The 13,829-nt window shown below is 39.7% G+C and overlaps 1 protein-coding gene across 9 annotated transcripts in view; it reads right to left on the bottom strand.

The window, feature by feature from the left end:
• The window catches only part of kiaa0586 (KIAA0586 ortholog), a 515,789-nt gene that overhangs the window by 117,292 nt on the left and 384,668 nt on the right, over positions 1-13,829 (bottom strand). For all 9 annotated transcript variants that reach the window (XR_006312780.1, XM_043697759.1, XM_043697766.1 and 6 more), the window contains 3 exons: positions 3,988-4,181; positions 3,749-3,867; positions 564-748 (listed from right to left, as the gene is read on the bottom strand). Coding sequence is in view for 8 of the 9 variants with exons in the window: in XM_043697759.1 (XP_043553694.1) it covers positions 564-748; positions 3,749-3,867; positions 3,988-4,181 (498 nt within the window). In the remaining variant the exon portion in view is untranslated. The remainder of the gene's footprint in view (positions 1-563; positions 749-3,748; positions 3,868-3,987; positions 4,182-13,829) is intronic.

Raw genomic sequence — 13,829 nt, 5'->3', positions numbered from 1 at the left:
AGGATATTGTTAAATTGGAAACGGCACAGAAAAGATTTACAAGCATGTTATGGGACTGGAGGGTTGCAGTTATAAGGAAAACCGAATACGCAAAGGATTTTTTCCATGGAGCAGAGGAGGTTAAGGGGTTTATAAAATTATGAGGGGCTTAGATAAGGTGAACAGCAAAGGTCAATTTCCTATGGTAGGCAAGTTCAAATCTAGAGGACACAGGTTTAAGGTGGGGGAGAGGGGTAAAGATTTGAAAGGGACCTGAGGGGCAACGTTTTCACACAGAGGGTGGGACATATGTGGAATGAACTGCTAGAGGAAGTGGTAGATGCAGGTACAGCTACAACATCTAAAATATATTTGGACAGATACATTTTGAGAGAGACATGGGGCAAATACAGGCAAATGGGACTAGTTTAGTTTGGAAACTTGATCAGCATGGACGAGTTGGATCGAAGGGTTCCATGCTATCTGACTCTATGACTTTAGATTTGAGATTAAAGTTTCGACACAGTGTTAAGATAACTGTGCTCAACATTCTAAATGTTCTGTAAAAGTGGATACTTTCTTACTGGTGAAGGTGTTTCTCTCTGAGCAAGTTCTTGGATATGACTTCTGCTTCCACTCCGGTGCTGGCCTAGCATGATGGCAATAATCTCGGCAAGAGCTTCATCTACAAGCTGTCGAACGATTTGAGTATCCACTGGAACGCCTGCATCCACAAACAGCTGGAGGTTTCCTCCCCTGACCGATTCAACTATTTTAGAAACAAGTAATAACATTTAGCCCATTGAGTTATAGATTATTTTCCTCACAGAATAACTATTCATGTATGATACTGTGTAAATCTGATCTCTTACTTCAATAAAAAACACTGCAGAAAATAAGTTCATTTTTAATGACTGCCAGTGCTAGTTTTACAGGTCAACACTTTTCTCTTTCTCTCCAAGTGAAGGCTGTAAGACCATAAGACATAGGAGTGGAAGCAAGGCCATTCGGCCCATCAAGTCCACTCCACCATTTAATCATGGCTGATGGGTGCTTCAACACCACTTACCCGCACTCTTCCAGTAGCCCTTAATTCCTTGCGAGATCAAGAATTTATCAATCTCTGCCTTGAAGACACCCAATGTCCTGGCCTCCACTGTGCTTCGCGGTAATAAATTCATAGGCCCACCACTCTCTGGCTGAAGAAATGTCTCCTCATTTCCGTTCTAAATTGACCCCCCTCTAATTTTAAGGCTATGCCCACGGGTCCTAGTCTCCCCAACTCACAGAAACATCTTCCCAGCGTCCACCCTTTCTAAGCCAAAGCTAATTTCACTGAAACAAATTATTTTATTTTGTGTAAGGGCTTGACTCATTCACAGTAAACATTTTAAACTGTTGTCGGATGCAGAGGCAGAGCGAGCTGAAGGCCTGCCTCATTACAACGGCAGTTTGTTGAAGTAATGAGAAAAAAGCAAGAGTAAAATATAGCCCTTGCCTCCCACTCCTCCACACCCTCGTCATTCCCCATTCACGATATCTCATGTCTCCTACTGGCCCCAAGGCCCTTCAGGCAAACCTGGCCCTCCACCCAAATGTGATGCCACCTCTGCTGGGTCTGTCCTGCCAGTGGATCATGATATACCAAAGCATGGTGATGCATGAGTGTCATTATGTCAGGCTGTTGCTTAATTACTATGCGGAACAGCCTTCCAATTTTGACATCAGTCTCTCAATTTAGTAAGGAGGACTTTTCAGGGTTGATAGGACTGAGTTTGCTGTTTTTGTTTTTGGTACCTAGGTTGGAACCAGGTGATCAGTAAGTTTCATTTGTATTTGAGGCTTTTTAAATGGTTTGCTAAGCCATTTCAGAGGGCAATTAAGAGTCAGTCACATTACTGTGGATCGTGAGTCACACATAGACCAAACATGTAAGGATGGCAGATTTCCTTCCCTGAAGGACATGAGTTAACCAGAAGGACTTCTACAACAATTGATGATTACTATTAGACTACCTGTTTTAAAGATTTTTAATAAATTTAAATTTCACGAATTGCCAAGGTGGGATTCAAACTCATAACCTCAGAATATTAAGTTGGGGCTCTAGATTACTAGTATAGACATTACCACTGTGTCATTGCCTCACAAATACTTAGAGGTTTTAAATGCCTTGATAGCTTGACACCTCATTTGGCAGCTCCCTTTGATAGCTGTGTTGATATTTCTAATAAGCTTGACAATTTTGATCAACTTTGAATGTATATTCATATCTATTTTTAACAATCCCAAAGGGATTGCATGTCCCAAAGGGCACCTGACCTCCTCTAGAAGTGACTTGGAACAATATCCAAAAGGGTACTCTGGCTCTCCAAAAGGGCACTCTGCCCTTCTAACAAGATCTGACAACTTTAGACCTTCTTATATCAAGTTTACAGTACATAACTGAAATTTAAATTCAGTCAAAATCTGGAATAAAAGTGAGTGTAATGTTGACCAACGATTGTTGAAAAACCCTGCTGGCTACCTCATGTCCTTTGGGAAGGAAACTTGCCATCCTTACTTGTTTTGAACATCCCATCAGTGAAGAGGAGATCAGCCTGAAGCATCTGCATTTTCACTTGTACAATGTCTACATGAACCATGGATGTGCAAATTAGAATGCAACCCTATTCCTCCCCCATGAATATGGTAAAAATTATGTCCAGGGCTGGGATGTCTAGATTCATACTCCATTGCTATTTTCCAATGGAAAGGTCCTCTGTCCTTCTGAAAATTCAAGCTTTTGTTGCCGTTTACCTAAAAAGCATAGGATGCATTGGCATCTTTTTCAGAAATATTAAACCAAAGGTATGTATTAGCTTAAAGGCATGTTTATTAATTGATAATGTTGAAAGTTAAAAGCCACAAAGGGAGACAGAATGTATAACAGCACACAATCAGGTTGCAGCACAATCAGAAGGATGTGCATTTAAATCCCTGATCCCCATGCATTCAACTACCAATGTCAGTCATGCTATCAGAATCAGTAATGGTTTGGAAAACAGAGAATTCTCTAAGGGGAGAAATTCAAAACAATCTGCAGTGTAAGAGTCTACTCTCCTACATTTCACAATCGATGGTTTGCAAAGGTGTGTTGCTGAAGCTTGTCATCCTGTCATAAAGAATCTTTGGAATCATAGAACCCCTACAGGGTGGAAGTAGATCATTCGGCTCATTGAGTCCATACCAACCCTCCGAAGAGCATCACATCATACCCCGCCTCTACCCCCCCCCCCCCAAAATCCGTGTAACGTGTACTTCCTGTGGCTAATCCACCTCGCCTGCACATCCTCGACACCTGGACACTAGGGACAATTCACCTTCCCTGAATATTTTTGGACTGTGGGAGGAAAATGGAGCACCTGGAGGAAACCCACGCAAACATAGGGAGAAACATGCAAACTCCACACAGACAGATGTCCAAGGGTGGAATTGAACCCGGGTCCATGGTGATGTGAGGCAGCAGTGCTAACCACTGAGCCACTATTCTGCCCAAATAAAATTGACAATCACAGCAAGGTGGTCTTTCCTTCAGAAAAGACTAATTTAAGGTTAACTTATAAAATCCCGACTGATATAGTCATGTCCTGTTCAATTGAAATATATAGGAATATTATAAACTTAAACCTGAATTGAAGTGGTACTTTGAATTCAACATTTTACTATATGACAAAAGATGTTCTCAATCAAAAAAACATAGTGAGAGATATAGAGTAGGCTGGAGACTCACCATTATCTGAGCCCAGTAGTCCATTATCCTCATCTTCAGGTTGGCTGCTGTGTGGCACAGGCTGATACTGTAAGGGATACATCTGACTAATGATGTGAGACATGACCTCTTGTTCAACCCTATTAATATAAGAATTTTAATATTTAATGACAGGAAAAAACACATATATACAGATAAGCTTTGAAAATATAACAAGCCTGCAATTCTGAGAATTTAGATACCTCAGAAAAGTCACCTACCACTCAACCAACTGGTTTTCAATTGATTCCTGACGTTTTATCATTCTGTCTACAATATCAACAGCTTCTTGATGAATAGGAACAGAGGGAGGCAATGATGGACCATTGTAAGCAACAGAGATGGGCTCAGCAAAACCTTCTAGTTCTATACTGGGTTCAGGTGATCCTTGAAGTTCAAAGTCAGTCGCTGGATCCTAATTGGACCAAAACAAAGGGTAAATAGAGGAATCTCAGGGAAACACAATTATGTTATATTACAGCATAGTCAACGTAATTTGTCCCAGGAAAGAATAACTTAACAAAGCTCTTATTCTGTCTGGATCTTTAATGTCTGAATGGAAAATTAGAATTGGGATTCAATGTGTATTCTTATGGGATGTATGAAAGGTGTTTGTAAAGGTTAGAACTTTTGATACCCAGCCAAGCCACAAACACAGGAATTTAGATTCAGCAGTTTTGTAAAGCCAAGTGAGCTACCTATCAGCTTCAGCTTGTATGGTGTAGGAATGTTATCTCTTCTAATTTGCACAAGGGGAATAACATAGGAGGCAGAAGGTCTTTGGAGTCTTCAAAATAGACCTGACTCCATGAAGACTCATGGCATCAGAGCAAACACAGACGAGGAAGCCCTCTTCTACTTAATACCTACCACACTTGCTCAACGAATAAATCAGTTCTCCCCAATGTTAATTACCACCAAAAGAAATGTTTAGGATGGCAATATGCTATTCTGGGTGGAGAAATGCAATGTCCATCACTAAAACTGGTGAAGCTAACTGAGGATATACCCGTCAGATTGGTTCTGCGGCAAGTGTGGGGGAACCAATAAGGGGGACAAAATATATTTCATCTCAATCTTTCTGTCACAGATTTATTTGACCTTGACAGGATTGGAAGGAGTAATCAGCCCTTATGAAGACTTACTATGACAAAGTGATAGTCAATAATGTGTGATGAGTATATGACATACGTCTACTCAATGCAGAGAAAAAAATATGTTGGACTATGCTGTGACTGAAGGAGTATTCTGATTGGTTGGTCCAGATCTGCTATTCTTTGTTAACAGTTTGGTTGCTAGGGAAACATTTGCCTTCTCTCTCAGGGTTTTCCAGAGCCAGGCTGTTTAAGAGTCTGATAATTTAGCATATTCTGTGGCAGAATATATACGGATTGCAATTAGTTCTATGAAAATCATAACTAGAGAGCTTAGGCAAAGCAGTCCATGCTCAAATATATACTGATAGGTTTTTTTTTAGCCCAATTGCATAAACAAAAAAATTAGAAAGCTAAGGATCAGAAAGAATAACTGATTATACACTTTACACAATGGTTGTGTTTCTTTAAATGTATTACAATTTCACCTGTCTACTGTACTTTTTCCTAAAGTGAAAAATGTTCTGTTGTAACATCCGCATCACAGATCATAGGGAGATTGGGAATCTTTGTGCTAAAGTACTTAGACAGAAACATCATGTGACAGGAAGGGAAATTCAACTAGTTTTTTTTGTGTATTTAATTAAGCTATATTTGGAATGCATATCATAGCTTTGCCATAGAACATTTTAACTCGTTACAGGATGGATTTATACAGCGGCCGAGCACATTTCATGGATTGGGGTGGGAGGAAGCAAGGGAAAGTGATTGTACACACAGCACTGCAGTTGGCAAAGAGTGAGAAAATTGTACAAACAAGAGGGAACTGAAGCAAAAATCTTTAAAGCAGTAACTGAGTCATGACGTTTGAACAACATCTTGCTGGGCTCAGATCAAACTGCTTGAATGATGTTGGACTCAAATACTGATCTCACCCGCGAACATGTGGACGACTCTCACTCTGCTGGAACAGTGTGCATCACGTGATCTCAATGCATTCCACATTTACGCACTGCCAAATTCTTTGTTCGCAAACAAAGTTGCTGTTGTTGAGCAAAACTGAGAGAATCTGCTAAAATTTATAGTTTGCTCCAAGTCTAATTTGCAACGGACAATTGTGCAAAAAAGGGGCACTGCCTCGGCAACATTTTACTGAAAAACACTAAACGGCTCATATGAAACCCACAGATCAACTTTCCTGGCAAGAGCTGTGGATTTTCTTGAGGTCTGCGCAATTTTTATACTGTGGCCTCATGCCAAGGCAGACTTCCAGACAAACATTTTTGTGCCAAGCATGCTGCTTTTGAAGTTATGAAGTGAACTGAAAGGGCATCTGTTGTATTTTGTGCTGGAAGCCTAAGTGGTTTGACTGGCGCAGAAATGGAAAACACAGCTCAGGTTCTAGTGTAGCATTTTGTTATTTCTGGTTAGATGCGTGTCGTACTTTTTGGAATCAACATTTTACTTTATTGGCCTGGCAATGGAAAAAAGGCTTAGAGCCAAAAGCATGAGCTACAGATTAATAAATGTATTTAAGAGGAAAATGTAATCCGTAGAACAGCCTTATTAAAGTTTATGAAGGACGCTCCAGTGCTATGGAAAAAAAGATTACCTGTGCTACCAAAACACACTGAAATGCTGTTGTTTTAGGATTAAAATACCTGAATTAATATTTTAAACTAATCAGGACAATTTTATCCCCAACATAAAAATTGGAAAAACCAAGCATGTGGCAGAAAATGATCATGTGATTACAACATGGTTTCAACAATAAACTTTGAACATAATTTAAGTCATATTGAGTCACATCTGTTCTTGAAGAGAAACGTTGCATACTGAACTAATTAAAATACATAACCTACTGAGGTCATAAACAGTATTTCTCAGATTTCTGACCATATGTATAGTTGAAACAAATCCTGGCTCAATTGTGATTTTGCTGCACTTACAGTACAACAAATTAAGAATTGCTCCTTTTTGAGGGCTGCAAAATGCTGTTGCAGGCTCGGGTTTCACCTTGCCACAGTTGACAGACAGGATTCCAAACCATGAACTGGATTTAATTATCCCCAACCTTGTTTATTACATGGCAGCAGTTTTCTATAACAGTGACAATGGGCAGACTGTAAAGCAGCTGATGGGGGTTTCATTAGATAGCTAGACAGCTAGTAAAAGCACTGCGATAGCTTTTCAGGAAGACAGGTTGCATTAAGTCCAAATCAGGCATACAACTGGGCAGGCCTTCCCTGGAAATAAGAAGCCCAGGAGTGGGAAGGCCACTGAAAACTGCTGGTCAATCAGATGCTGGCAGCTCTTCATTGCTTGGCAGAGAGGTTGTGCCTGTTGGCAGCAATGTATCCACCCAAGAACCAGGATACAAGAAAGATTGAATTGACAAGCAAGTGATGGCAGGAGAGGGCTTGTGGAAGAGGGAATCAGGACAAGAAGACAGCTCTCATACTACTCCCCCAAGCAAATGCCCACCTTTAGAGCTGTAGTTGGCGACATTGTAGCAATGCTATTTGCAAGCATTGACACTGTGGACTTAACCAGGCAAGAGACGGGAATCCTGCTGGATTTAATGTATCTCCACAACCAATCTCACCATGGCTGAGTGCCATTAATTTGAGGCAATATTTCAAACACACTTAATTGTTCATAAAGTGTTTTGAAAAGTCCTGAGGTTAAGGAAGGTGCTTTATAAATTCTAATCTTTGTTTCTTTGTAGCGAATGTTGGAGTCGAAATAGAAGGACAAATATCAATCAGGGAAAGCAGTCAGTGAAAGACTAGGGTTTCATTGTGTGCATTTGAAGTTAAAAACTTGAATAGAGTAAATAAGCTATGCAAATTTTAAAACTTTCATTCTTACATTTAAATCTCTTCATGATCACCATTATCCCTCCATTTACTTAATCGTTCCAGCCCTAAACCTTCCTCGTTATCTGCAATTCTCTTGAGAACTCTCAATTTTAATAGCAGCATTATCAGTGGTAATTCAGTTCTCTTAACCCTAAGTTCTGGAATTCCCTGTTTCAACCCATCCTCCTTCAAGACACTTCTTAAAACCTTTCTCTTTGACCAAGCTTTTGGCCATCTAGCCTAATATTGCCTTATGTAGCTCAGTGTCCCAATTTTTGTTTCATATGTCTTGAAATACAGTATTGTATTATTTTAAAGATGCTATATAAATACAACTTGCTGTTGTTGAGGCTTGGTCACTTTGAAAATCTTTTAAAAACAAAGCTAGTAATATGTGAAACTTTTTTTTTAAATGGAATGTAACATGGAATGTATAGGAACTTGGAGCAGAAGGCATAAAAATCGATAGAAATATTTAACTTGCATATTCCACGGGAAGTGATCACTGATATGTCATTCGTCTGTGCTAACCAAATGATCTGAGAACTGTACAATTCTGCTCACTTAACCTCTACAATGACATGACTCTTTGAATTACCGAGATATACAAGACAAATGTCTGAATTTACACCACCATAGATATTTGTACTTTCTGTATGACCTGACACACAGTATGAGAGACATGTGACTTGACGGAGAGCAGAGTCAAAGTTGTAAAATAAACAGAAGTCACACTGAAGCAGCAGTTTTGTGTCTGATTTCTGAGCCCTTTAGTAATAATATGAACCAAAGTTGTATCGGTTAATAATTTTAAGGCATTTAACAAATAATCAATTCCATGCAAAAAACAAAAACATGAGTTGAATTATTAAATCACCTAAACATATTACAGTATAATCTAAGGTTTACTGCCACTGGTAATTGTTTTCAGCCACTTTGTCTCAGTTAAGTTGAAAGTACAGGAAAGAAAATAGGAGGATATGGTCAGTTCACCTAATACTCTGTTCTCTGGTTTGAAGCTTCATGATAAGATCTGAGTACAAGGGTTGAGAGTTCAAGCCGAAGAGAGCAATGCAACATAGCAAGCGCTTACCATCTTTTGGATGAGCTGTCAAATGATGCCTCATCTGTTCTCTCAATTGCATGTAAGAAGTGCCACGGCCCTATCCAAAGATGAACAGAGGAGTTCTCCTGGTGTAAAACAAAAACAAAAATTGCTGGAGAAATTCAGCAAGTCTGGCAACATCTGTGGAGAGAAAGCAGAGTTAATGTTTCGAGTCTAGTGACCTTCTTCAGGACTGATAATAGCTGGGGAAAGGTGGTATTTATGCTGATGACAGGGAGTGGGAAAGGAGTGAGCAGATAGATGGAGACAGAGTTCAGACAGAAACAAAGGTCGTTAAGCAGTCAAAGGATTGGTTGATAGTAAGCCAGGGAAGGAAAAAGTCATTATCAGCTTTTCTGCTTCTCTGTCTTATTATCAGTCATCCTGTGTCTGTCTAATGGTCTTTCTCTCTTTCTGGGCTCCATCTTCACTCATCTGCTCACTCTACCTCCTCACACCCCAAACCCTGTCATCAACATAAATACCATCTTTTCCCAGCTGCTATCAGTTCTGAGGAAGACTGGACTCAAAACATTAATTCTGCTTTCTGTGCACAGATGCTGCCAGACCTACTTAAGTGTCTCCAGCAATTTCTGTTTTTGTCTCAGATATTCAGCATCGGCAGTTTTATTTTTGAGTTCTCCTGGAATATCAGTCAATATTTATCTTTCAACCGACACCATTCAATAAATAGATATTCATCTCACCACTGTGGATTGTGGAACCATAAACTGTTTGTCATGTTTGTTTATAACACAATAGTAACTACACTTCAAAAGAAACTTATTTACTCTAAAGTATGATGAGACAACCTGAGAACATGAAAGGCACTAAATAGGTACTGGCTATTTCAACTTTCATTCCAGTGTTAAGAGGATAGATTAGATTAGATTAGATTAGATTAGATTCCCTACAGTGTGGAAATAGGCCCTTCGACCCAACAAATCCAATCTGACTCTCCGAAGAGTAACCCACCCAGACCCATTTCCCTCTGACTAATGCGCCTAACACTATGGGTAATTTAGCATGGCCAATTCATCTGACCTGGACATCTTTGGATTGTGGGAGGAACCCGGAGCACCTGGAGGAAACCCACGCAGACACAGGGAGGATGTGCAAACTCCACACAGACAGTCGCCCGAGGAGGGAACCGAACTCAGGTCCCTGGCGCTGTAAGGCAACTGTGCTAACCACTGAGCGACCGTGCCATGATAATTACTGGTGGTAATTATGAGAAATTGAAGTAAAAATAGTTGCAAATCTTTAAAATACACCATTTTGGTTTTGTCCATGCTTAATTTTAGTCCTGTTACTATGCAGTTTGAAGCAATTTATTGTAATTGTGTGGCCAGGAGCCTGGAAAAGAAATGGAAACAATTGCCTCAACATTTTCTGTTTCTCACCACATTCCAAAAATGATCAGAAATATATATACTGTATGGTATAATTTTTGTTCAATATGCTAAGCCACGTGACTGTGCAGCACAGTGAATAGGTTACCTATCCACACTGGAGAGGGATGTGTGCAGGGAGAAGAAATAAAGATAGTGAGTGAGGAAATCTGAACCATAGTTGCAGCCTTTGTTAGACAGTATTGCTAGCAAATGCCTGAGACGAGATTAACTCATCCACTAGCACAGACGAACCTTCAAAATACAAAAATTAATCAGGGCAAAAGAAGATAGGATTATACTGTTCCAATATCGCAAATACTTATTACAAATTGACTTCCACATGGAAAGATTTCACCGGTTGAACGCTTTCTGAATGGATAAAAACTGATAAAAATTATTTGCAGTCATTGAAATGTTATTGAAAAATCCTTTTGTTAGTTGAATTTATGGATCTGTCTTCCAGCAAATGTTTAAGTAAATCATAATAATCCAACCTCTAACTTAACATAGCTAAATAGCTGAACAAATTGTTGAGTTTCCAGAGGTTAAAAAAATTCTGTTGCAAAAACATGGTTGCAAATGCCCTGAAGAGGGCAGTGTAGAAAAAGAGGATTGCCACAAGCAGAGCGATTTTCTAGAAATAACAAGTCTGCATGATTTTAGAAGAATATCTTAAAACAATTGCACAGCTATTAAACGCTTACTGCAGAGCATAGTGACTGATAACTCTTTCCCTGTGCTGTCAGAAGCATGACAACATGTGCCACCATTTCTGCCTGAGACAACCTATCTTATCTCATGGAAGAGTCAAACTGCATGAAAGGAATTATGTTTTGTATTTATACTGAGTGCCAAGGCCCACCAGATATCTTTTTCAAATACTGCCATTTAAGTTGTTGCATATGCATCATTATCAATGTGTTTTTGTCAGAAACAACTTCAAATTGCTTGTTATACGCTTTGATATACCCTTAGTAATTGTTCCGTTTTGGAAAAATATAAAGCAATTAACATAACAGGTTGTCCTGTGAGGCTCCATTTTGATGTGAAACCTTGTAACATGGAAGCCTTATAGCATTATTGTCTTATGCTGATTTGCGTTCCTGCTTACAGAGTAGAAGCTTGTATAATTTTCAATTATACACAAAAAAAAAGTTAAATAGATATTGTTTGTTCTCCCTCAGTGTTAGCAGTGATGTTCTTCAAATATATTTTTCAAGTAATGGAAGAGGAATTCTCAAATCCATTTGTCTGGATATAAATTTATTCCACATTGTGGTATTTGGATTTACATTTCCTTATGGTCCAATGATCACAGAGAAATTGATGTAAATTGCTGAGATGCATGTTATATTTGGATTTCATTATATTAACTATTGCATTTTTACATGAAAATTTCTTTGGTGAACCATATTATCAAGGCTAATCTGGATAACCTCCAAAAACAAGGGCCACATTGCATGTGTCCACCAGCTGCAAGCAGGATGCTAATTTTACACTGTTAGCTCATTTTCAAGATCACCAAGCCAGTTAGTGCTAACCAAGCTGTTCACTCGTTAGATGGATTTCCAAAAGACTGAGTGGATAGCAAGACTTAAAGCAGCAAGCGTGGTTCAGTCTTGCTACTGGGATCAACGGTGTGGTGCTGGAAAAGCACAGGTCAGGCAGCATCTGAGGAGCAGGAGAATCGACGTTTCGAGCAAAAGCCCTTCATCAGAAATGATAATGAAGGGCTTTTGCCCGAAACTTTGATTCTCCTGCTCCTTGGATGCTGTCTGACCTGCTGTGCTTTTCCAGCACCACACTCTCGACTCTAATCTCCAGCATCTGCAGTCCTCACTTTCGCTTAGTCATGTTACTACTGATCAAACTGACCAAGTAATGAGGGATATATCTGGCAGACTACACCTATAATAGGTAGTGAGAATCAACAAGAGGAAAACAATCTACCTGATCACATCCCCACCAATGTGCTTACTGCAGGTGTATCAGTTCATGACATTTTAGGTATGAGCTACCATTGCATAGTCACTGTGAAAACAGAAAACCATCTTCACAATGAGCATACCCTCCACAGTGTGTTGCATTGCCGGCATGCCAAATGGGATGGATTCAGAACAGATCTAGCAGCTTCTAGGCATCCATGAGGTGCTGTGGAGCATTAACAGCAATTACTGAATTTTATTCCAACAATAATCTAGAATTTCATGGTCTGACATACTCATTACTCTACCACTATCATCAATCCAGTATATCAAACTTGTTGAATGATGACAGTCAGAGGCACAACCAGGCAAGCCAACAAATTACTTGGTATCCAGACAGTAGTGAAGCAAATACCAGAATCTATTGGAAAGAATTAATAACTTGACATCTAGATGCTAATGACCTAATTTGGGCAAAGTCAATATGGATTTATGAAAACAAAATCATGTGTGACAACCTGTTTTAAGAGGACAGTATGACCATCAATAAGGGGGAACCAGTGAATGTGGTATATTTAGATCTTCATAATACTTTGATAAGGTCTTAGACGGGTTGGTAAACAAAATTAGAGCACATGGGTGAGGAGGTAATACACTGGCCCGGACTGAGGATTGGTTAATGCAAAGAACAGTAGAAATAAATGCATCATTCTCAGGTTGACTGGTTGTGACCAGTAGCGGACCACAAGAAGCAGTGCATGGGCCCCAGCTGTTAATAATCGATGCACGTAATTTGGATGTGGGGACCGAATGTAATATTTCCAAGTTTGCAGATGACACCGAACAAGGTGGGAATGAGCGTTGTGAAAATGGTCCAAAGAGGCTTCAAGGTGATTAGTTCGTGTTAAGTCAGTGGTCAAAAGCCATGGCAGGAGTAATACAATGTGGATAAGTGTGAGGAAAGGACTCTACAAATATCCTCATGTTTAATGATGGCCGAGCCCGTGCAATAGGGCTGAACTGCTTGCAACCATCTTCGACTAGAAGTACCCAGTGGATGATCCATTTCAGACTCCTCCTGAGGTCCTCAGCATCAAAGCTACCAGTTTTCAGTCAATTAAATTTCTGCGGTTGAATACATTTTTAGCTGTGTGAGATTAAAAGACCAATCACACTGCTTGTATCAAAATAGTAATGCAGCCCAACCGATGTCATGGTACTCCTGCTCTGCTTAATCCTAGTGGACATCTGACAGACATTTATAAAATCATGAGGAAGATACATAAGATGAATAGTAAAGATCTTTTCCCTAGGGTGGAGGATATTGAGTTCAATAATTTTAGGGCCTGAACTCTCCCATGTCCTGGCCCCCTACCCCACATGCCAGGCCTTGTTATCAGATAGTCTGCCATTACCATAAGACCATAAGAAATAGGAATGGAAGTAAGGCCATTGGACCCAGTGAGTCCACTCCGCCATTCAATCATGGCTGATGGGGCATTTCAACACCACTTACCCCCACTTTCCCCGTATCGCTTAATTCCTTGCAAGATTAAGAATTTATCAATCTTTGCCTTGAAGACATTTAACGTCTCAACCTCCACTGCACTCCATGGCAATGAATTCCACAGGTCCACCATTCTCTGGTTGAAGAACATTACCTACTGTTAACCACTAACAGTCT

The sequence above is a fragment of the Chiloscyllium plagiosum genome, chromosome 10 (assembly GCF_004010195.1).
Source record: "Chiloscyllium plagiosum isolate BGI_BamShark_2017 chromosome 10, ASM401019v2, whole genome shotgun sequence".
Lineage (NCBI taxonomy): Eukaryota > Metazoa > Chordata > Chondrichthyes > Orectolobiformes > Hemiscylliidae > Chiloscyllium > Chiloscyllium plagiosum.
Note: the sequence above shows the minus strand (reverse complement) of the source record. Positions and strands in the feature narration are given on the sequence as shown.